At 36.0% G+C, this 19,301-nt stretch overlaps 2 protein-coding genes and 1 pseudogene across 2 annotated transcripts; 2 read left to right on the forward strand and 1 right to left on the reverse strand.

Moving 5' to 3' along the window:
• The first annotated feature begins 2,965 nt into the window (after window positions 1–2,965).
• Window positions 2,966–5,211, forward strand: LOC137943483 (silicon efflux transporter LSI2-like). The gene is made up of 3 exons (XM_068788984.1): window positions 2,966–4,066; window positions 4,274–4,463; window positions 4,949–5,211. The coding sequence occupies exons 1-3, from the start codon at window positions 2,966–2,968 to the stop codon at window positions 5,209–5,211; spliced, it is 1,554 nt and encodes a 517-aa protein (XP_068645085.1).
• A 3,373-nt stretch (window positions 5,212–8,584) lies between these two features.
• On the forward strand, window positions 8,585–10,632 carry LOC137944539 (silicon efflux transporter LSI2-like; annotated as a pseudogene).
• A 2,704-nt stretch (window positions 10,633–13,336) lies between these two features.
• On the reverse strand, window positions 13,337–16,789 carry LOC137944528 (silicon efflux transporter LSI2-like). The gene is made up of 3 exons (XM_068790213.1): window positions 15,202–16,789; window positions 14,820–15,009; window positions 13,337–13,758 (listed from the first exon to the last, which is right to left on the reverse strand). The coding sequence occupies exons 1-3, from the start codon at window positions 16,255–16,257 to the stop codon at window positions 13,496–13,498; spliced, it is 1,509 nt and encodes a 502-aa protein (XP_068646314.1). The 5' UTR covers window positions 16,258–16,789; the 3' UTR covers window positions 13,337–13,495.
• Window positions 16,790–19,301: the final 2,512 nt, after the last annotated feature.

Genomic DNA, 19,301 nt, shown 5'->3' on the forward strand with positions numbered 1-19,301 from the left:
AATTGCAACAGTGGCATGGACATCATCCTCTAGCCCTTGAACCGCTTCAAGACTATGTTCTCAGACGTCCGCCACTTCTGGAATCTTTTCCTCCCAACTCAAGCATTAACAAACCACCTTCTTGAGCCTAGATTCAAAAGAAGTTAGACAAGATTCGGGTTCAAAAACTTTCTTCTTACCCTTACTTGGTTGAACCTCCAACGTCGGTTCTAAGGAAGCTATGGGTGAAACGTCTCTGCTCTGATACCACCTATCACGCGCTTAAAACTCCCAAGTGTCAACCGAGTTTTCACCATTCTCGACATTACCAACCTTTCTTCTCCACTACAAGATAACATCATCAATGAGAAACATAGATGCAGTACTAACATTTACTTTCCCATCCGTGAAATGTGAAACTTTGAAGTATTGCTCAACTTGCCATAAGAAGTTTTTGGTCAACATCGGATCTTGTATGCCCCCGTACGGTTTAGGATTAGGAACCTTGATCTTCATGTCATTCTCATTTGTATTTATTCTAACTCCGTTCGCATCTCATTGAGATTGTTGTGATCCGTCTTTAGAATTGTAACAACGGCGTGCACATCGTTCTCTAGCCCTTGAAACGCTTCAAGGCTATGTTCTTGGACGTCCACCACTTCTTGAATATTTTCCTCTAAACTTGAGCATTATCAATCCACCTTCTCAAGCTTAGATTCAAAAGAAGTTAAAAGAGATTCAATTTTGGAGACTTTCTTCTTACTTTTGTTCAGTTGAATCTCCAATGTTGGTTCCAAGGAAGTTATGGGTGGAACATCTCTGCTCTGATACCAACTATCACGTTGCTAGATCGAGCTAGAAACAACTCCTCATCTCTCAGCGTGCGGCCTAACTTACTTCGGGTATAAAGTAAACTATTCAACCTATCTTTTAATAAGAAACTAAACCAAAATGAAGATAAATGCGTCTTTCACATTAATGGAGAACTGTAAGCATGAATTTGAAAATGTTTTTAACTGATTTACAATACCTGACTACCCCCGGCCCTTATCACTTATTCAAACTCTAACCAATGAGAATTTGCCACCTAGGCGTGTGCTTGGGCTGAGCGTGCTTGGGCCATGCGTGCCTGAGTTGCACACGCCTAGTTTGCATGGGCTTGGGCTGTGTGTGCACATGGGTCGCGCGCGCTTGGCTTGTGCGTTCCTAGGCCATGTATCACTTAAGCTTGTATATAATTGTCATCATTAAGCTTTTCAAAATATTACTATTCTTTCTTTTCCATTTCCATGTTCATCCAAACAAAAGAAATCATGTTTCTCTTTCGTTTTCTCCCTTTTTCATGGGCATAAAAAAAAAATCTTCTCTTTTCTTGTTCATTATCTTTTTTTTTTCTTTTTTTTTCTCTCTCAACTTTCTATGCTACGAACACAAGCCTTAGAGTCTCTTGGTAATCCTCTTCCTTTTCAATTCAGTTTTGATTTCTGTCATATACGGTGGATGTCATGGGAAAAAAAGTGCTTGCTCTCCCGTATCTATTGATATAGGAGAAAATATCTGTCGATACACCTGATACACATCAGATTTTGAGGCTCTCGATACATTTCAAAATCCGATAAGCCCATCACTGTGTCACCCAAGGATGCCGTTGACGTTTCTGGTTCCAGAAAAAAAGTGTTTTTCTACTCGGCTGATTTCTCTGTTACTGCTGTTATCAATGTCAACGTATACGGTCGATGATAAAGAATGAATAAGGTCCTGGATCCACGATACTATCCATTATACTATGCTTAACCATGGCTATTCATTGGGATAAAATCTGTTAAACTCCAGTCGGCCAATCGGGTTGTAACCGACCAAGATTCTCTAATGTCTTCGAAGTCGCAGGATCTGATTGAACTCACTCAACTACTGATTCCATCCAGCTATGGTGCTCCTCTTCTTTCGCAGACAAGGAAGAGTTACAGGAGAATACGAACTGAAAAAACCCAATTGGGTTTGAAAACTTCAACATATCGTTTTGATTGGACACAAATGGCTTCAGTAAACAATACTATCGATACAGACGTCAGTTCTCTGCGCATGTTAAAACTCACAAATAAAGAACTGGAAAAAAAAATACACAAATCACATAATGTGTCATGCCGGTAATAGTATATGAAACTTTCAAACCTAATCGAGACAGTCGTTTTAACATTACCTAAAGAGACTGCTTTTCTGCAATATTTTTCTACCTTTATGGGGTGGTTATTGTCCTCTTCCCGCCTGGAGGAGGGGAGGGTGAGCCCTCGCAGCCCCACTGGATGAATAATTAAAGGTACAACGAAGTAGCAGTTGAAACTAGCATATTTGATAGAGATTGTTATTTTAACGATATTGAGAAAGACGTTTTTTCCCGGTTGTAGCTCCCTTCCTTTTCCATATGATGAGAGAATCTGATCGTGTATAGGAGGCTGGTGAAGAGGGGAGAAGAGGGGCGGGGTCCTCCTGTTTTTTTTTTTTTTTTAGTAGAGGTGGAGGATGATCTTTCCCTCTCTCTGTGTCACACAAGTGCGCAAGAGAGAAGATAAGTGGGCATGTTTTTAATATTTATTTTATTAATTTAAAGCTAAATCTGAAACTACAGTATCTAATTGGCAAGTGTATTAAAATCTCATTGTAGACATTATATTTCACGCATTATAATTTGCTTAAAAAATCCAAACACCTGAGAAGTCGTAATCAACTTACTAATACTTCCTGCTCGCTGCTCGTCTTCTTGCCTTTCAAGAGCACTGGTTCCGTTTCTATTCACGATCAGACTGGCTCCAGCAAAACTTCTCTTCAAACTGCCATAGATATCTGGTACAGAAATCTGGGTGATCTCCATTACCGACCAGTCGTTGGAGTGAAATCAGGTTCTGAGCTGGTCCTCTTGCTACTATCATTGGATTCTTTGTAAAAACAAAGTTTCTGGGTGGTCTGCTTTCCCCTGCCATAACTAAACATGGCCCTCGCTAGTACTTACAAAGTTGTTATAGGCTCGATTGCATTTGCAATCTTCTGGATCATGGCTGTTTTCCCTGCAGTTCCCTTTCTTCCTATTGGCAGAACTGCTGGTTCTCTCTTGGGTGCCATGCTGATGGTACTTTTCAGAGTCATTAGCCCAGAGCAAGCTTATGATGCCATTGATCTTCCTATTCTCGGCCTCCTTTTTGGCACCATGGTTGTTAGCATTTACCTTGAACAAGCTGATATGTTTAAGTACTTGGGTAGATTGCTCTCATATAAGAGCAGAGGTGGTAAAGACTTACTTTGCAGAATCTGTTTGATTTCGGCCATCTCAAGTGCCCTTTTCACCAATGATACAACCTGTGTTATCCTCACCGAATTCGTTCTACAAGTAGCAAGGCAGAACAAATTGTCAGCAGAACCATTCTTACTAGCCTTGGCTTCAAGTGCCAATATTGGATCTTCAGCTACTCCTATTGGCAATCCACAAAACTTGGTCATAGCTATTCAAAGCGGCATTTCTTTTGGTAAGTTTATCTCAGGGATAATTCCTGCTATGTTACTGGGTGTGGTTGTCAACATATTTATCATATTATGTATGTATTGGAGGGTATTATCAGCAGTGAAGGATGAAGAGCAGACTGTGCCTGAAGTGGTCTCTCATAGTACCCTAGAGTTGAGCCAAGTAACTGTAATTGATGGAATGGTTCATATCCCAGCTATAACTGGGGAATTAAGAAGCATTGAGGTGCCAAAGAGTCCAAATTCCCTTGAACATGACTCTCAAAGGGTGCTAGGTGGTAGGACTGATTCCAATCTAAATGACTCTCAGAGAGCTCTATCTGCTAGAAGTGATTCCAACATAAATGACTCCCAGAGAGTGCTATGGGCTGGGAATGATTCCAATATGAGATCAACTGTCTTAAAATCAAAAGATGGGCTTAGAAGGTTGATATGGAAGACTTGTGTTTACCTTTTAACACTTGGTATGCTTATTGCTATGTTAATGGGGCTTAATATGTCATGGACAGCACTTACAACTGCTCTAGCTCTTGTGGTTGTTCATTTCAAGGATGCACAATCATGCCTGGACAAGGTCAGAGCTCTGATGTAATTGATGTTTATATAAAAAAATGGAATAGAACAGCTGTTCAAAGTTCTTGTGATTGAAGAAACTTTTCTTCTTCACTCTCCTTTTCTCCATCGTTTCCAAATAAGTTAGCTAGCAACAGATATCTTTGTCAAAGTTTTCTTCAAGTTGTTAACCTACCTAACTCAACTGCTTGTCTTGTGTTGTCTTCAGGTTTCATACTCGCTCTTAGTATTTTTCTGTGGGATGTTTATAACTGTTGAAGGTTTTAAAGAAACTGGAATACCAAGGGATTTTTGGAATTTGATGAAGCCACATGCAAGAATTAATAACGCTTCTGGCATTATAGTACTTTCTATTGTGATACTTATTCTCTCAAACATTGTTTCCAATGTTCCTACTGGTAAGTTTTATATGATTCATTGATTTGTCTTTTATGTGAGAGCCTCAATCTAGTTTTGGAGTAAGTTTGAAATCTTCTGCTTCAAATATATTCTTTGTTTCTTCTCCTTCTTGACTTTGCCATTATCAAATATATTCTTTGTTTCTTCTCCTTCTTGACTTTGCCATTATGCTTTGAGATGGTTTCAGCTCTTTTGGGTTGAGCAGGTTTCTTAGTTCATGAAGTCTTATGTTAGTTCTCTCTCTCTCTCTCTGATATGGAGCAACTAATTTTAAGCAAAGTTCTCATGCAAATAAGCAAGAGTATTGTTTCAATTGCTTTTGATAGGATACCAATATTATGTTAATAGCCTTTATAGAGTTTATCCATTATAGGCAATTGTGGATTAGTTGATATCTAATCACACTACAATCAACAAAATTTTAAATAATATATAAGAACTATTTTGTTGAGATTTAAAGAATTTAATGGTTTTTGTCTTGTAGTTCTCCTACTGGGAGCTCAAGTGGCAACAAATGCAGCAACCATTTCTTCAACTCAAGAAACAAAGGCATGGCTCATTTTGGCATGGGTGAGCACAGTTGCAGGCAACCTTTCCTTGTTGGGGTCTGCAGCAAACATGATAGTTTGTGAACAAGCCAGGCGAGACGTCTCCGGTTACACTCTCTCCTTTTGGCGTCATCTTCGGTTTGGAGTTCCCTCAACACTCATAGTCATTGCAATAGGCTTACCTCTCATAAGGGGTTAGCAAAGCAATGGATTCTCAGTGTCCAATTCTTGCTTTTTTGTGTGTAGGGTGCTTTTGAATTCCTATGGTTTTGTAACATTTAATAGAATGTTTAAATGGTCTCTACCGGGTTTTCTTCCTCAACAAGTTGATTTGTAACAAGCATAAATATATGTTAGTCAAATTTTAGGTGACTAACAAGTTTGCTATCATGCTTTTATCAATTGTTTTGTGATGCTTTTATAGCTTGTATTTAGCTCAATTAACGAAATATATTGTATTTGTATTATTTTCCCCCCTTGACGTTCCGTCCCGCACAGCGTGCAAACTCACACGTGCAATTCACACATGTGAGTTTCCCACGTGCGATTTTTTTTATAAAAAAAAAAAAAAAAATCTTGCAAATCCTATTCTTAGCCTGTTTTTCCTCTGGTCGATGCAATTTTGTTAGCCTTAACCGCCTCTAGTACTGCTTTTCCTCTGGACGATGCAACAATACGTAAAAATATAGTGTATTAAAGTTAGCATTTGATCAAATTTTCCTATTTTTTTTTATAATTAATCATGTGCGCAGTTAATTGGCTCACGTAATTCTTGTATTAATGTACAATAAATTGCATTCATTAAATAATATAATATCTAATTTAATTAATTAATATATTAATTTATTTTAATTATACATTAAATTACTTATTCTTGTTGTAATCATGTTTGTTTTACCTAATTTGGGGTTTAAGTATTATGTTTTAATTAAGTATACTATTATAAGTTACTTATTTTCTTGTTTTTTATATTTTTCTCATTTTGGGACACTAACATTGGAAACTGTTTTCTAGTGTACATGAACTTGTCCACACTAATACCAAGTTTGAAATTGAATTTCATGTAGATGAATGAAATGAATTTGAAGCAGGAGATGAAGATGAACTTCAAATTTTAAATTTGTTGACTAACCCCCCCTTATAATTCTCATATCTGCAGTAGTTTCAAAGTCTACATTTAGTAATAGACTCATATTGTTCTTCCTTGGCACCAAATACAGTTCAAGCTTTGATTTGTGGCAGTGATTGGGTTCGGGCTCTTCACGGTGTAAAAAAAAAATCAAAAGGTGAATTTCTTTGATTAATTATTTATTATGATATTTTTTAGTATTTTTTTAGTTTTATTTATTAAAATTTTGTTTTATGATTACAGCCTGAGAAGAAGAGTGTAGAGATAATGCTACCAGTTACATGATTTTTCATGTTTTTCTCATCATGGTAATTTTAATATTTTTAACAACATTAAGTAACTAGTAGTGGAAGAGTATTTTTTTATCTGACAATAATTAATTTTATTTTTTTGTTTTTGTCATAGGTAGAGATTTTGCTCATGCAAGGATGTATATTATTTTCTAGCATGAAGAAAAACAACTATAGTTTATAAATTTATAATGGATTTATAGTTTTTATTTGGGTGATTGTAAATTGATAGTGATATTTCATTTAATTTTGTTGTGTTTGATTATTGTATGAAGTTTATTCGTAATGTTATGCAGTTTATGAGTGTTTAGACTATTTTATGGTGTGTATAAATAATTTCATGTAGTGTTTATGAAATGTATAGACAATTTTATGGAGTGTTTATGGAGGTATTATGTATATAGATTATGCCCAATTTTAAGTAGAGGTCATGTTAGATTTTATATAGGTATTATATACATAGATTATGCTCAATTTTAAGTAGAGGGCATGTCCAATCTTATAAATGTATTATATATATATAGGTTATGCCCAATTTTATGTAAAATGTATGCATAGTTTTATATACAGTTTATTTGATATATTTTTTTTGAAAAGTTTTAAATGTATGTTGAAGCTCGAGCTCGGCTCGAAGTTCGGTTCGAACTTGGTTAAAATTTTTGGGCTCGAGTTCGATAACAATTTTAGGCTTGAGACGAGGCTCGGCTCAAAATATTTAAATCAAGTTCGGCTTGAACATAGGCAGGTTCGAGCTCGGCTCGGCTCGATGCGACCCCTACCTAGGGGTGTCAGCTGACCCCAAACCTGCAGCCTGCCTATTCCACTCGAATTTGATTTAAATATTTCGAGTTTGAGCCTAAAATTGTAATCAAACTCGAGCCCAATATTTTAAACCGAGTTTGAGTTTGAGGTCCAGTTGACTTCGAACTCTAACCTACATTTAAAACTTTGTATAAAATATATGTAAAATAAATTGTATATAAAATTATGTATATATTTTATATAAAATTGGGAGTAACCTCTAATTAAAATTGGTCGTAACCACTGTATATTAACCTTGCATAAAATCATCTATATACTATGCATAAAATTATTCATAAAACTTGCATAATTATGTATAAACTTTATTTAATAATCAAACACAAAAATATTCCTTGAAAAATAAAGCTAGTTTTGTCCATTTGTACTTATTCATATCATTTTGATTTAATTTAAGGTATGGAAAACCAAATCATCGAGATAGAGAAAAAGTTTAAGAAAATGGTTTTGGATGACAGAGAAGAGGGAGAGAAAGTTGTGGGAGGGGCTTGATGGTGATAAAGATCGGCGACGGCAGACGGGGGAGGAAGAAAATTGTCGAATGTTGTTTCCCTATTCCCCCCTGATTCTCAAGAAGTCGAGACGAAGATGAAGACGAAGCACCTCCCACTCTCGGATCCCAGGCCCTCGATTGATTTGACAAGCCTACTCACGAACTTTCGAACCGAACCATGGTTCGATCGAATTTGGCTCATTAACTTAAATTTGCCTAATCTAGTTCGAGATCCAGATAAACCGAATCAAATCGATCCGAGTTTGAGCCTGTCGCGAACCGGTTCGGTTCCATGCCACCGCCAACCAAGAAAATTTTCTAAACCATTTATCAAATTATCTAAAACATTAATCAAGTAAATAGAGATCGAATTAGATGAGAAATTTAGATCAGACCTAGAAACTTTAATTCTTGTTATTTTTCTTTTGTTTCAAATATATACTTTTTACGATAAGTAGAGGTAGATCTAATTTTTACTTTAGCCAAATTGTATGTCTCACGGATATTCGTCTCCCTCCCCCACATCAGGCTCGTCTCAAAACCAACCATTGAAAACGGCGCGACAGATTAACCACGCCACCACTGCACGTCCATACACAGGATGAAAAACATTTTTCCATTTTTCCATTTTTCCTTCACGTCACTCCTCTCTCTCGGTCGACCTAACCTTACGCCCTAACTCTCTGTTCCGGACTCTCGTTTCTGCTTGTTCGCCATCTCTGTTGGTCGCCATTTCGTTTGTGCTTGTTTTGTTTGAGCAGTGGTGGGGGTGGGTGAAAATACTTTTTCCGTCTCTCGGTTCCGTCGAGACGAGCGACGAGGCCGTTGGGCGACAGTGACGATGACGGCAGAAGCGTCCGGGAGGGGGGAATGAGAGACGGAGACAGAGAAGAGGGAGAGAAAGTTGCGGGAGGAGCTCGGCGGTGATAAGGATTGGCGACGGCAGACGGGGGGAGGAGGAAAGTTGTCGAACCGTTTCCCTGTTCCCATGATTCCCGAGAAGTCGAAACGAAGACGAAGCCCTCCCGCCTCCCGCCTCCCGCCTCCGGGCCGTCGTTGAGTTAAACGAGCCTTCCAGGTAAACCGAATCGAACCGAGTTCGAACCGTTCGCGAACCGGTTTGGTTCGATACCACCCTAAATTTGGGTTTTTTCTTTAAATTGTCATTGTACGTACAAAAAGCTGTCTGTTTGTAACAAACTCACTCAGTCTCCAGCCTGCAGTCTGCCGTCTGCGGTACGCACTAACATCGTGAGGCAAAATAACAGCCAAAAATCGTGCATGATTTTTGTTAGTCTCTGTGCTTGTAGTGTGAGCAGCCAGCTTATTTAACAGGCCGAGTATTCCAGTCCCAGTTGTTTCTGTTTTCCATGTCTCTGTGCTTTCCCCTGTCGTTACTCACCCCATAATTAAACATGGCCATGGTTAGTATTGTTGAAGTGTTTTTGGCTCAAATGCATTTGCAATATTCTGGGTCACGGCTGTTTTTCCTGGGTATACCTTTCTTCCAATCGACCGAACAGCTGGTTCTTTTTTGGGAGGCGCTCTGATGGTAATTTTCAGAGTTATCACCCCAGACCAAGCTTTTGATGCCATTGATGTCTCTTTCATTGTCTTCCATTTTGGCATCAGGGTTGTCCGTATCTATCTTGAGCAAACTGATATGTTTAAGTATTTGGGTAAAATGCTCTCATATAAAAGCAGAGATGGTAAAGACTTACTCTGTCGGATTTGTTTGTTTTCATCATCTCAAGTGCCCTATTTACCAGTGATACAACATGTGTTATCCTCATTGAATTTGTTCTGAAATTTGCAAGTCAGAATAACTTGCCACCTGAACCATTCTTATTTGGTGCAAATATTGGATCCTCAGCTACGCCAATGGGCAATCCACAAAACTTGATCATAGCTGCTCAGAGTGGCATTTCTTTTCGTTTATTTGCTGTAAGAATAATTCTTACTATGCTACTGTGGATAGTGGTCAATATGGTTATTATCTTATGTATGTATTGGAGGTTGTTATCACCGGTGAAAGATGAAGAACAGGCTGCTGTGCCTAAACTGGTAGCCGAGGATGAAGTGGAAGAGAGATGGAAGAGGTTATGGAAGACTTTTGTGTACCTTGTAACACTTGGTATGCTAATTGCTTTGGTAATGGGGTTTAATATGCCATAGACAGCAAATACAACTGCTCTAGTTCTTATAGTTGTTGAGTTCAAGGATGCACTTCCATTGCCTGAAAAAGGTCAGCATTCTAATTTCCTTAAGTTTTGACGTAACTTTTCTTGATCTTCTTCATTCTCTTTTTCTATAGTTTTTTTTTTTTTCTAAACTCAGCTACTGGAATTCTTGTTCAAGATTTCTCACTGAGATTTTGTTCTAATTGTTTAACCTACCAGACTCAACCTTTTTTTTATTTTGTTTTTGCTTCAAGGTTTCATATTACCTCTTATTATTTTTCTGTGGGATGTTTATGACTGTTGATGGTTTCAATAAAACCGGAATACCAAGTGCTTTCTGGGATTAAATGGAGCCACATGCACAAATTGATAGTGCTACCGGTATTATAGTGCTGGCTGCTGTAATACTTGTTCTTTTGCATGTTGCTTCTAATGTTCCTACTGGTAACTATGACTGAACATCTTTTTATATTATTCATAGCTTTCATTTAACTTGTAAAACATTTTATAAAATTTAAAGATGTTTAATGATCATACCTTGCTTGGGTCTGCAGCAAACTTGTAAAACATCTTTTTATACTATTCATACCTTGCTTGGGTCAGCAGCAAACGTGGTAGTCTGCGAGGAGGCCGGAGGGACCATCTCCGATTTGGAATTCCCTCGACACTCATAGTCATAGCAATAGGCTTACCTCTCATAAGGGCTTAGAAAGCAATGGATCCTCAGTGGGTTGCCTGTATAGAGCACTTCTGTATTCCCATACTAGATTGTATCTTCCAGTTTTTCCTTTCCAACAAGCTGATTTCCTGCAGGGTCAGAAGTGATAACAGTCCTTAACAAGCATAGGTGATTTTTGTCAAATTTTCACCTTGCTAAACAGCTTTATTCATAGCTTTCATTTAACTTGTAAATAATTTTATAAAATTTAAAGATGTTTAATGATCAAGGGATAAATTCAAGTGGTATATTAATGTATGGACAAACACATGTTTTCTTTAAAACAAATATATATCTTTCTCATTCTTTCTTCTTCTCCTAAGTAATATGCTTAAAAGCAATGTTAGCTTTTCTATCGGTCTTGAGTTGCTAATATTGTATAGCCCAAGTGAAGATTCAAGTGTGAAGTAGCTTTTTTCTGCAAATTTTGTCATGCAATTTAATGTTTTATAGTATTTCTGTAATCTGTATTAGTAATTTAACTTGTATGTTGAAGAATATACTTCTAGCAAGTGTTATTATTTTAAATATCCTTTTTTCCAGCCAATTGTGGTTCAGTCTGTTGTTTAATGTTTGTTTAGTCATACTATATATCTGTAAATTCTTTGAAAGACATACAAAAACTATTCTTTTCAAAGCTTTTTAAGTAGTTTTGAAGAATAAGCATGTTAATTTAACTATGACCTGTAGTTGCATATCATAGAGGTGGTTCATCAATTTATGTATCTGGATTATCTGGCTTTGACATGTTCAGTTGTCCTCTGCTAAATAGTACTTCCTTAGGAGCTATAAAATGCTTCTAGTGCTGCAAAGTAAGATCACAAATTTCTTGAAGGCTCTTGGAGTGAGATCATAATTTGATGGCCACTTTCAATGATGCATAGCACTTTGCGTTGAGAGCTGATGAAACCGAACATGGGATTTCCTGTGTAAAGCTTATCTAATGAGACTCATTTTAAGGAGTTAACGATTTTAAGCTCTACAGCTCAATGATCATGCAGCAGTCTGGTAGAAGTTGCATGGGCTATCCAGAATTGAAAAAATGTCCTGTGAGCAATTCTTGTTGAAAGCATGAAACTTAAGCATACTTGAATTAGAATGGAAGGAGTGCCACCATTTCGTTTGCTGACTTCGTTTTTTTTATTAATGGATGGAAATATCTATTTTATTCTGTATAATGTATATCTTTTCTCTTGCAGATAATAACCATATTGACCACTATCCCAAGTAGCATAGCAGGAACTATTCCAGCAGCAAATTTATGAGAAGAAATGCCACTTTGAGCAGCTATGATAAAGTTTTGTGGATTGCCCATTGGCGTAGCTGAGGATCCAATATTTGCACTTGAAGCCAAGGCTAATAAGAATGGTTCAGGTAGCAAGTTATTCTACCTTGCAAATTTCAGAACAAATTCAATGAGAATAATACATGTTGCATCACTGGTAAATAGGGCACTTGAGACGGCTGAATTCAAACAAATCTGACAGAGTAAGTCTTTACCACCTCTGTTTTATACGAGGAGCATTTTACCCAAATACTTGAACATATCAGCTTGTTCAAGATAGATACCGACAACCTTGATGCCAAAATGGAAGACAATGAAAGAGTGATCAATGGCATCAAAAGCTTGGTTTGGGATGATAACTCTGAAAATTACCATCAGAGCGCCAGCCAAGAGAGGAATGATGTCGACGAACAGAGCTTGCAAAGACACCTTCACCCGACTTTCCTACTCGTATGCCGGGAGTTTTTAGTTTTAGGAGTTTAAATTGGATAGCTAGGTGAGTACTTCCGTCTGGGAAGTGAGTGAATGTTTGGCATTTGCCCTGAAATTGGAGAAGAACTCAGATGGATGAAATGACTATTTTGCCCTCCCAAGTTATATTATAAAAAAAATTGAAATCTAATGGACTGATTATTTTAAATTTTGAATGGGATCATGGGGATTTTTATATTAGGAAGAATCACTTGAAATATAGTATGTTCCATGCTCTTATAACCTATTTTAAAATACGACTTTTTTTTGTAGTTTATAATTTTATAGGTTATTTCCTAAACCGTTTGTTCATCAATTGATAGAATGCATATTTAATAATTAGAATTTTTAAATAAATAAATTTTTATTTAATATTCTAAATATGTCAAAAATATAAATAAATATATTGTAAATAAAATTTTAAAAATTAATGAAATTAAATATTACTTTAAAAATAAATTAATATAAAATTTTAAAAATAATTTAGATTACAAAAATTATAAAAGTAACTTAAATTATAAAAAATTTAAAATTATTTAGATTACTATAAAATTGAAAAAGATAATTTAAATTATAAAAATATTTAATCGTTTTAAATTTAAATTTAAAATAAGTAATATTATTAATATTAAAATTCAAAAAAATCTAAAAAAAATAAATTTATGAAATATAGAAAATAAAAAATAATTTAAAATAATATTTTTTAGCTTGTATCTATATTTTCTTTAAATTATGCACTAGTCAAGTAATTACTTGAAGAAAAGTTGTATTCATCATAAATATCTCTCAATCCCTTGTGAATCTCTTAAAATTTGTTTTTTACTTCTTCGCCATAAATCAATCATCTAGAAGAAAAATTTCACTAATTTGAACACTAACTTAGGGTTCAAAACAAGAACAATGGCTAATATTGTGATAACTATATACCATATTATTTCTTAAACTTTTTTCATCATCATAGTAGTCATTGATACAATGAATGACTCTGAACAATCACAAAATTTTCTCAAAAGTAAATAAATTTTACAAATCTCAATAAAATAGAGGTTGGTTGTTGAGCTTTTTGTGCTTGAGAATTGGAAGTTTCTCCATTGTTTTCTAACCCCTTATGAGAGGTAAGCCTATTGCTATGACTATGAGTGTCGAGGGAATTCCAAATCGGAGATGATGCCAAAAGGAGAGAGTGTAACCGGAGATGGCCCGTCTGGCCTCCTTGCAGACGATCAAGTTTCCTGCAGACCCAAGCAAGGTAAAGTTGCCTGCAACTGTGCTTACCCATGCCAAAATAAGCCATGCCTTTGTTTGTTGCGTTGCAGAAATGGCTGCTGCAGACGCCGCCACACGAGCTCCAAGTAAGAGGACTGCAAGAGAAAAGATATACATTATACAGAATAAAATCTATATTTCCATCCATTAATAAAAAGAACCAAGTCAGCAAAGGAAATGGTGGCACTCCTTCCATTCTAATTCATGTATGCTTCAGTGTCATGCTTTCAACAAGAACTGCTCACAGGACATTTTTTCAATTCTGGATAGCACATGCAACTTCTACCAGACTGCTGCATGATCATTGAGCTGTAGAGCTTAAAATCGTTTACTCCTTAAAATGAGTCTCATTAGATAAGCTTTACACAGGAAATCCCATGTTCTCTCAACGCAATGTGCTATGCATCATTGAAAGTGGCCATCAAATTATGATCTCAATCCAAGAGCCTTGAAGAAACTTGTGATCTTACTTTGCAGCACTAGAACCATTTTATAGCTCCTAAGGAAGTACTATTTAGCAGAGGACAACTGAAGAACATGTCAAAGCCAGATAATCCAGATAGATAAATTGATGAACCACCTCTATGATATGCAGCTACTGGTTATAGTTGAATTAACATGCTTATTCTTCAAAACTACTTAAAAAGCTCTGAAAAGAATAGTTTTTGTATGTCGTTTAAAGAATTTACAGATATATAGTATGACTAAACAAACGTTAAAGAACCGACTGAACCACAATTGGCTGGAAAAAAGGATATTTAAAATAATAACACTTGCTAGAACTATACTCTTCAAGATACAAGTTAAACTATTAATACAGATTACAGAAATACTATAAAACATTAAATTGCATGAGAAATTTGCAGAAAAAAGCTACTTCACACTTGAATCTTCACTTGGGCTATACAATATTAGCAACTCAAGACCGATAGAAAAGCTAACATTGCTTTTAAGCATATTACTTAGGAGAAGAAGAAAGAATGAGAAAGATATATTTGTTTTAAAGAAAACATGTGTTTGTCCATACATTAATATAGCACTTGAATTTATCCTTTGAGCTTCCGTTGACAATTAAACATCATTAAATTTTATAAAATGTTTTACAAGTTAAATGAATGCTATGAATAATATAAAAAAGATGTGCAGTCATGCTTACCAGTAGGAACATTAGAAGCAACATTCGAAAGAACAAGTATCACAGCAGCAAGCACTATAATACCGGTAGCACTATCAATTTGTGCATGTGGCTCCATTAAATCCCAGAAAGCACTTGGTATTCCGGTTTTATTGAAACCATCAACAGTAATAAACATCCCACAGAAAAATATTAAGTGGGGATATGAAACCTGGAAGCAAAAACAAAACAAAAAAAAGTTGAGTCTGGTAGGTTAACGATTGGAACAAAATCTCAGTGTGAAATCTTGAACAAGAATTCCAGTAGCAGAGTTTAGGAAAAAAAACTTAGAAAAAGAGAATGAAGAAGAAGAAGAAAAGGTTTACATTTTTATGTAAAAACTTAAGGAAATTAGAAAACTGACCTTATCCAGGCATCGATGTGCATCCTTGAAATCAATAACAACAAGAACTATAGCTGTTGTAATTGTTGTCCGTGACGTTTTAAGCCCCATTAACAAAGCAATTAGCATACCAAGTGTTACAAGGTACACACAAGTCTTCCATAACGACCTCTTCCATCTCTCTTCCTTCTCATCTACAAATTTTAAAGAACCCCCATTTTCTGTAGCATGAATCAAACTATCCATCCCAAGACTTCTTTTAGATCCAGTGTCTTCTTTCGTATGAGGAAGACCATCATTCTCTTTTGAAACAACTGAACTTCTATCTGAATCAATCCTAGCATTGTATACTCTCTCTGAGTTATTTTGAAGTAAATTTGATGGACTCCTGAACGGCTCATTGTTCCTTGATTCCCCCAGCAATGGCACAGCCAGTTCTTCATCTTTCACAGGTGATAACAACCTCCAATACATACATAAGATAATAACCATATTGACCACTATCCCCAGTAGCATAGCAGGAACTATTCCTGCAGCAAATTTACCAAAAGAAATGCCACTCTGAATAGCTATGATCAAGTTTTGTGGATTGCCTATTGGCGTAGCTGAGGATCCAATATTTGCACTTGAAGCCAAGGCTAATAAGAACGGCTCAGGTGGCAAGTTATTCTGCCTTGCAACTTTCAGAACAAATTCAGTGAGGATAACACATGTTGTATCATTGGTAAATAGGGAACTTGAGATGGCTGAAATCAAACAAATTCGACAGAGTAAGTCTTTACCACCTCTGCTTTTATATGAGAGCATTTTACCCAAATACTTGAACATATCAGCTTGTTCAAGAGAGACACTGATAACTTGGGTGGAAATAAGGACGGCAAGGAAAGAAAGATCAATGGCATCACAAGCTTGGTCTAGGGTGATAACTCTGAAAATGACCATCAGCCAGCCTCCCAAGAGAGAACCAGCTATTCGGCCAATTGGAAGAAAGGGAACAGTAGGAAAAACAGCCATGGCGCAGAAGACTGCAAATGCAATTGAGCCAAAAACAACTTCAACAGTAGTAGCCATGGCCATGTTTATCAGATGAGGAACGACAGGGGAAAGCACAGAGGGGATCAAAGCAGAACTTGCCTCTGAAATTGGTAAAATGGCATTTTACTCACGTTGAAATCCAGCTCAAAGAACTTGGCGTCCCAAGAAACAACACAACCCAAAGATAAAAAGCATATATGTTAAGATGGATCAACTTAATCAATAGAGAGCAACTAAAAGAAACTACGGAACTGTAGTAAGGAAGATAAACAGAGCCACAAAGCCAAAAAGAACAGATAGTAACAACACAGCCAAAAAGACGTCAACAATAGGCAAAGAATTCGCAGACATGGATATATAAATATCCAAATCACCTAAAGTTAGAAAATTCAAAAGGAAAAAAAAGCACCTCCAACTACAGCGATGCTCAAAACAAGAAAAAAAGGGAAGAAAGCTGCATAATCCACGTCAACAATCTCCAACAGCAAACAGAACACAAAAAACCAGACGACCCAAAAGCTTTGTTTATACAAAGAATTAAACGAGAGTCGTGCGAGTACAGAGCTCAAAAACTGATTCCTCCCCGACGATAGGGCGCTAATGAAGAGAACCCTAAACCCTAACCGATCAACTCAAAGCCCGAATTCCTGCTTTTATGGCGGGAGCTTTTAGTTTTAGAATTTAAATTGGATAGCTAGGTGGGTGCTTCCGTGTGGGAAGTGGTTGAATGTTTGGCATTTGAGAATAATATCGAGAAGAACTCTGATGGAAAAATGACTCTTATATTATAAGAAATTTTGAAATCTAATGGATTACTTATTTTAAATTATGAATGGGACCACGGGGATTTTTATATTAGGAAGAATCACTTGAAATATAGTATACTCATTCACTATACCCTTAACAAATTTTGTTGTTGTGACACATAAGAAAATTAGGAATAAGGAAGCTTCTTTAAATAAAATTTAAGCATGTGATCAAACTCATTAATTTACATTATTTAATTTAACTAAGATACGCTCTTGCTTATTAAAGTGTACATTTTATGCCTAGTAAGTTATAGCTTATATTATGAATGGGGTTGCAACTACCAACTTAAGAGATGGGTTTTTATATCTACTCCAATATATATTTGAGTTAGAATCTCGACAAGGGTAGTTGCCCTCTCAAAGGATACTCTGCCCGTAAGTGGGTTCAATTCAAGGCTCCAATTTTATGGAAAATATTTTATGGAAAAGAGAAATGTTTCATTGATTTCATTAACTTATCATAATCAGAGTATATGAACTTCTATTTATAATAGAGGAAGGTAGTAGAGTCCAATTACAATAAAACTATTTTTGTCTCAATTACACCCAAACTCTAACACTTAAAGATAAATCCTAGCATAATTAAATAACTCAAAATAGATAAAAGACAAACATAACTCAAACTAGAACTCTTGTAGGACATGACCATAAGATATTGATGCCTTTGTGAGTCCTTCTTGATCTTCCAACTTATGTGATAAGGATGTAAGCTCGTGGTAATCATGATGGGTCCTACTTATTATGTGTTTGGGCCCATCTTGTGGGCCTTCCTTGGTCGTATGGGTTTGGACCTATCTTCCAACACTCCCCCTCAAGCTGGGGGTGAAAGAACAACATGAGCTCCCAGCTTGCTGCAAATAATGTTAAAATCTTTTTGTATAAAATGATACATCTTCCAATATGTCTTCATCTTCCAACACTCCCCTCACATTGTTGAGTCATTCCTTTAGGCCCTGCTGGCATAATATAAGTGAGAGTTAAAAATCACTCCTAGTCGGTAAGACATTGCTCCATACTCCAATCCTAATGTTAGATGTAGGGCACACTATGTCTTATGTAAGTAGTGTGTCTATCGACATTGCTCTGAAGTGTCCACCACCGTGTCCCTCCAAAGGACAACGACTCTCAAGTGGTAGGAGTAATAAAAGCCATTATAGGGGGGTAGTGGGTTTATTTATAATGGTGTCCCAATTTGGGCACTGACTCTCATGGTATTCCAACCGTGATATTTTTTAGAGTTAAAATTTATCATGGTGTCCCAATCCAGGCACCGACTCTCATGGTGTCCCAACCGTGATATTTTTGAGAGTCAAATAAATTATGGTATGAGAAAAGGTACTGAGGCCACCTCTTCTTTAATAATAATGTCTCATCCAAAGAGACATAGTAGTAGCTGTAATGTAACACAACCATCTTCCAACACGTATAACACGAACCAAAATAATAAACCTTGTAGAAGGACCCATGAAATAATCATAATCCGATATAAATATTTTTTCTTAAATGCATAAGCTTCATCTTTTGTGCTCCCAATATTTTGGTCACATAAACTTATCCACAACATATAGAATAAAATATTTTTTTTTTGTACTTCTTCTCCTTCTCCCCTTCAAGCTGGGAGGTAATGGCAGTGATCCCAACTTGAACCAAATATCATTGATGCAACAATTAGCCCAAATAACATAGATGTAGTAATAATCCCTTAAACCAAGGAGAAGTGAAATATTTTCCTTATATAGCAACTCAAACAGTGAAGCAAAACAAATGGCTTAAATTCGGATTTTTCAAAACAACAGAATACCAGCATGACCTTTGATTCTTCCAATGCGAATATATCTTTAAATATAGATTAGATTGACATAAAAATTTCTCCTTCTGAAACTAGACTTAAATAAATTTCATCCAAGTATAACTTCACTTCATAAATTATAATTATCAGAAGATAAATAATCTGCTAGATTTCGGTCTCATCATTTGGCCGAACTAAGTACTGCTTCTCCTTTTTTTCCAACATGACCATTGACTCTTCCAAGATCAATATCTCCTTATAAAAATCATACCAAGAATTTATTGAATAGGTAAGAAAATAGACTTACATATATTTCTTTTGATATATAATTATCTATATAAATTCTCTTTCTTGATAGCATAAAATACCTTGGAAGTTGAAGCTTTTTGTTGTTGCTCGAACCTCTTCTGCAATCTGACCTTTGCTACTTCAAATATCAATTTCTATTTGTAGATAACTCAGATAAAAAATTAGTTGAATAGGTAAAA

This window comes from Aristolochia californica, unplaced genomic scaffold (genome assembly GCF_029961685.1).
Source record: "Aristolochia californica isolate CCGP_79_NKW_82.1479 unplaced genomic scaffold, dmAriCali1.0.hap1 SCAF_11, whole genome shotgun sequence".
NCBI lineage: Eukaryota > Viridiplantae > Streptophyta > Magnoliopsida > Piperales > Aristolochiaceae > Aristolochia > Aristolochia californica.

Bases quoted from the DNA above. Each gene is read 5' to 3' on its own strand.
- LOC137943483 (XM_068788984.1), top strand. From the start codon at position 2,966: ATGGCCCTCGCTAGTACTTACAAAGTTGTTATAGGCTCGATTGCATTT. The intron at 4,067-4,273 runs GTCAGAGCTCTG...TGTTGTCTTCAG, and splicing joins CACAATCATGCCTGGACAAG to GTTTCATACTCGCTCTTAGT. The intron at 4,464-4,948 runs GTAAGTTTTATA...TTTGTCTTGTAG, and splicing joins TGTTTCCAATGTTCCTACTG to TTCTCCTACTGGGAGCTCAA.
- LOC137944528 (XM_068790213.1), bottom strand. From the start codon at position 16,257: ATGGCCATGGCTACTACTGTTGAAGTTGTTTTTGGCTCAATTGCATTT. The intron at 15,010-15,201 runs GTCAGTTTTCTA...TTTTGCTTCCAG, and splicing joins CACATCGATGCCTGGATAAG to GTTTCATATCCCCACTTAAT. The intron at 13,759-14,819 runs GTAAGCATGACT...TTTCTCTTGCAG, and splicing joins TGCTTCTAATGTTCCTACTG to TCCTCTTACTTGGAGCTCGT.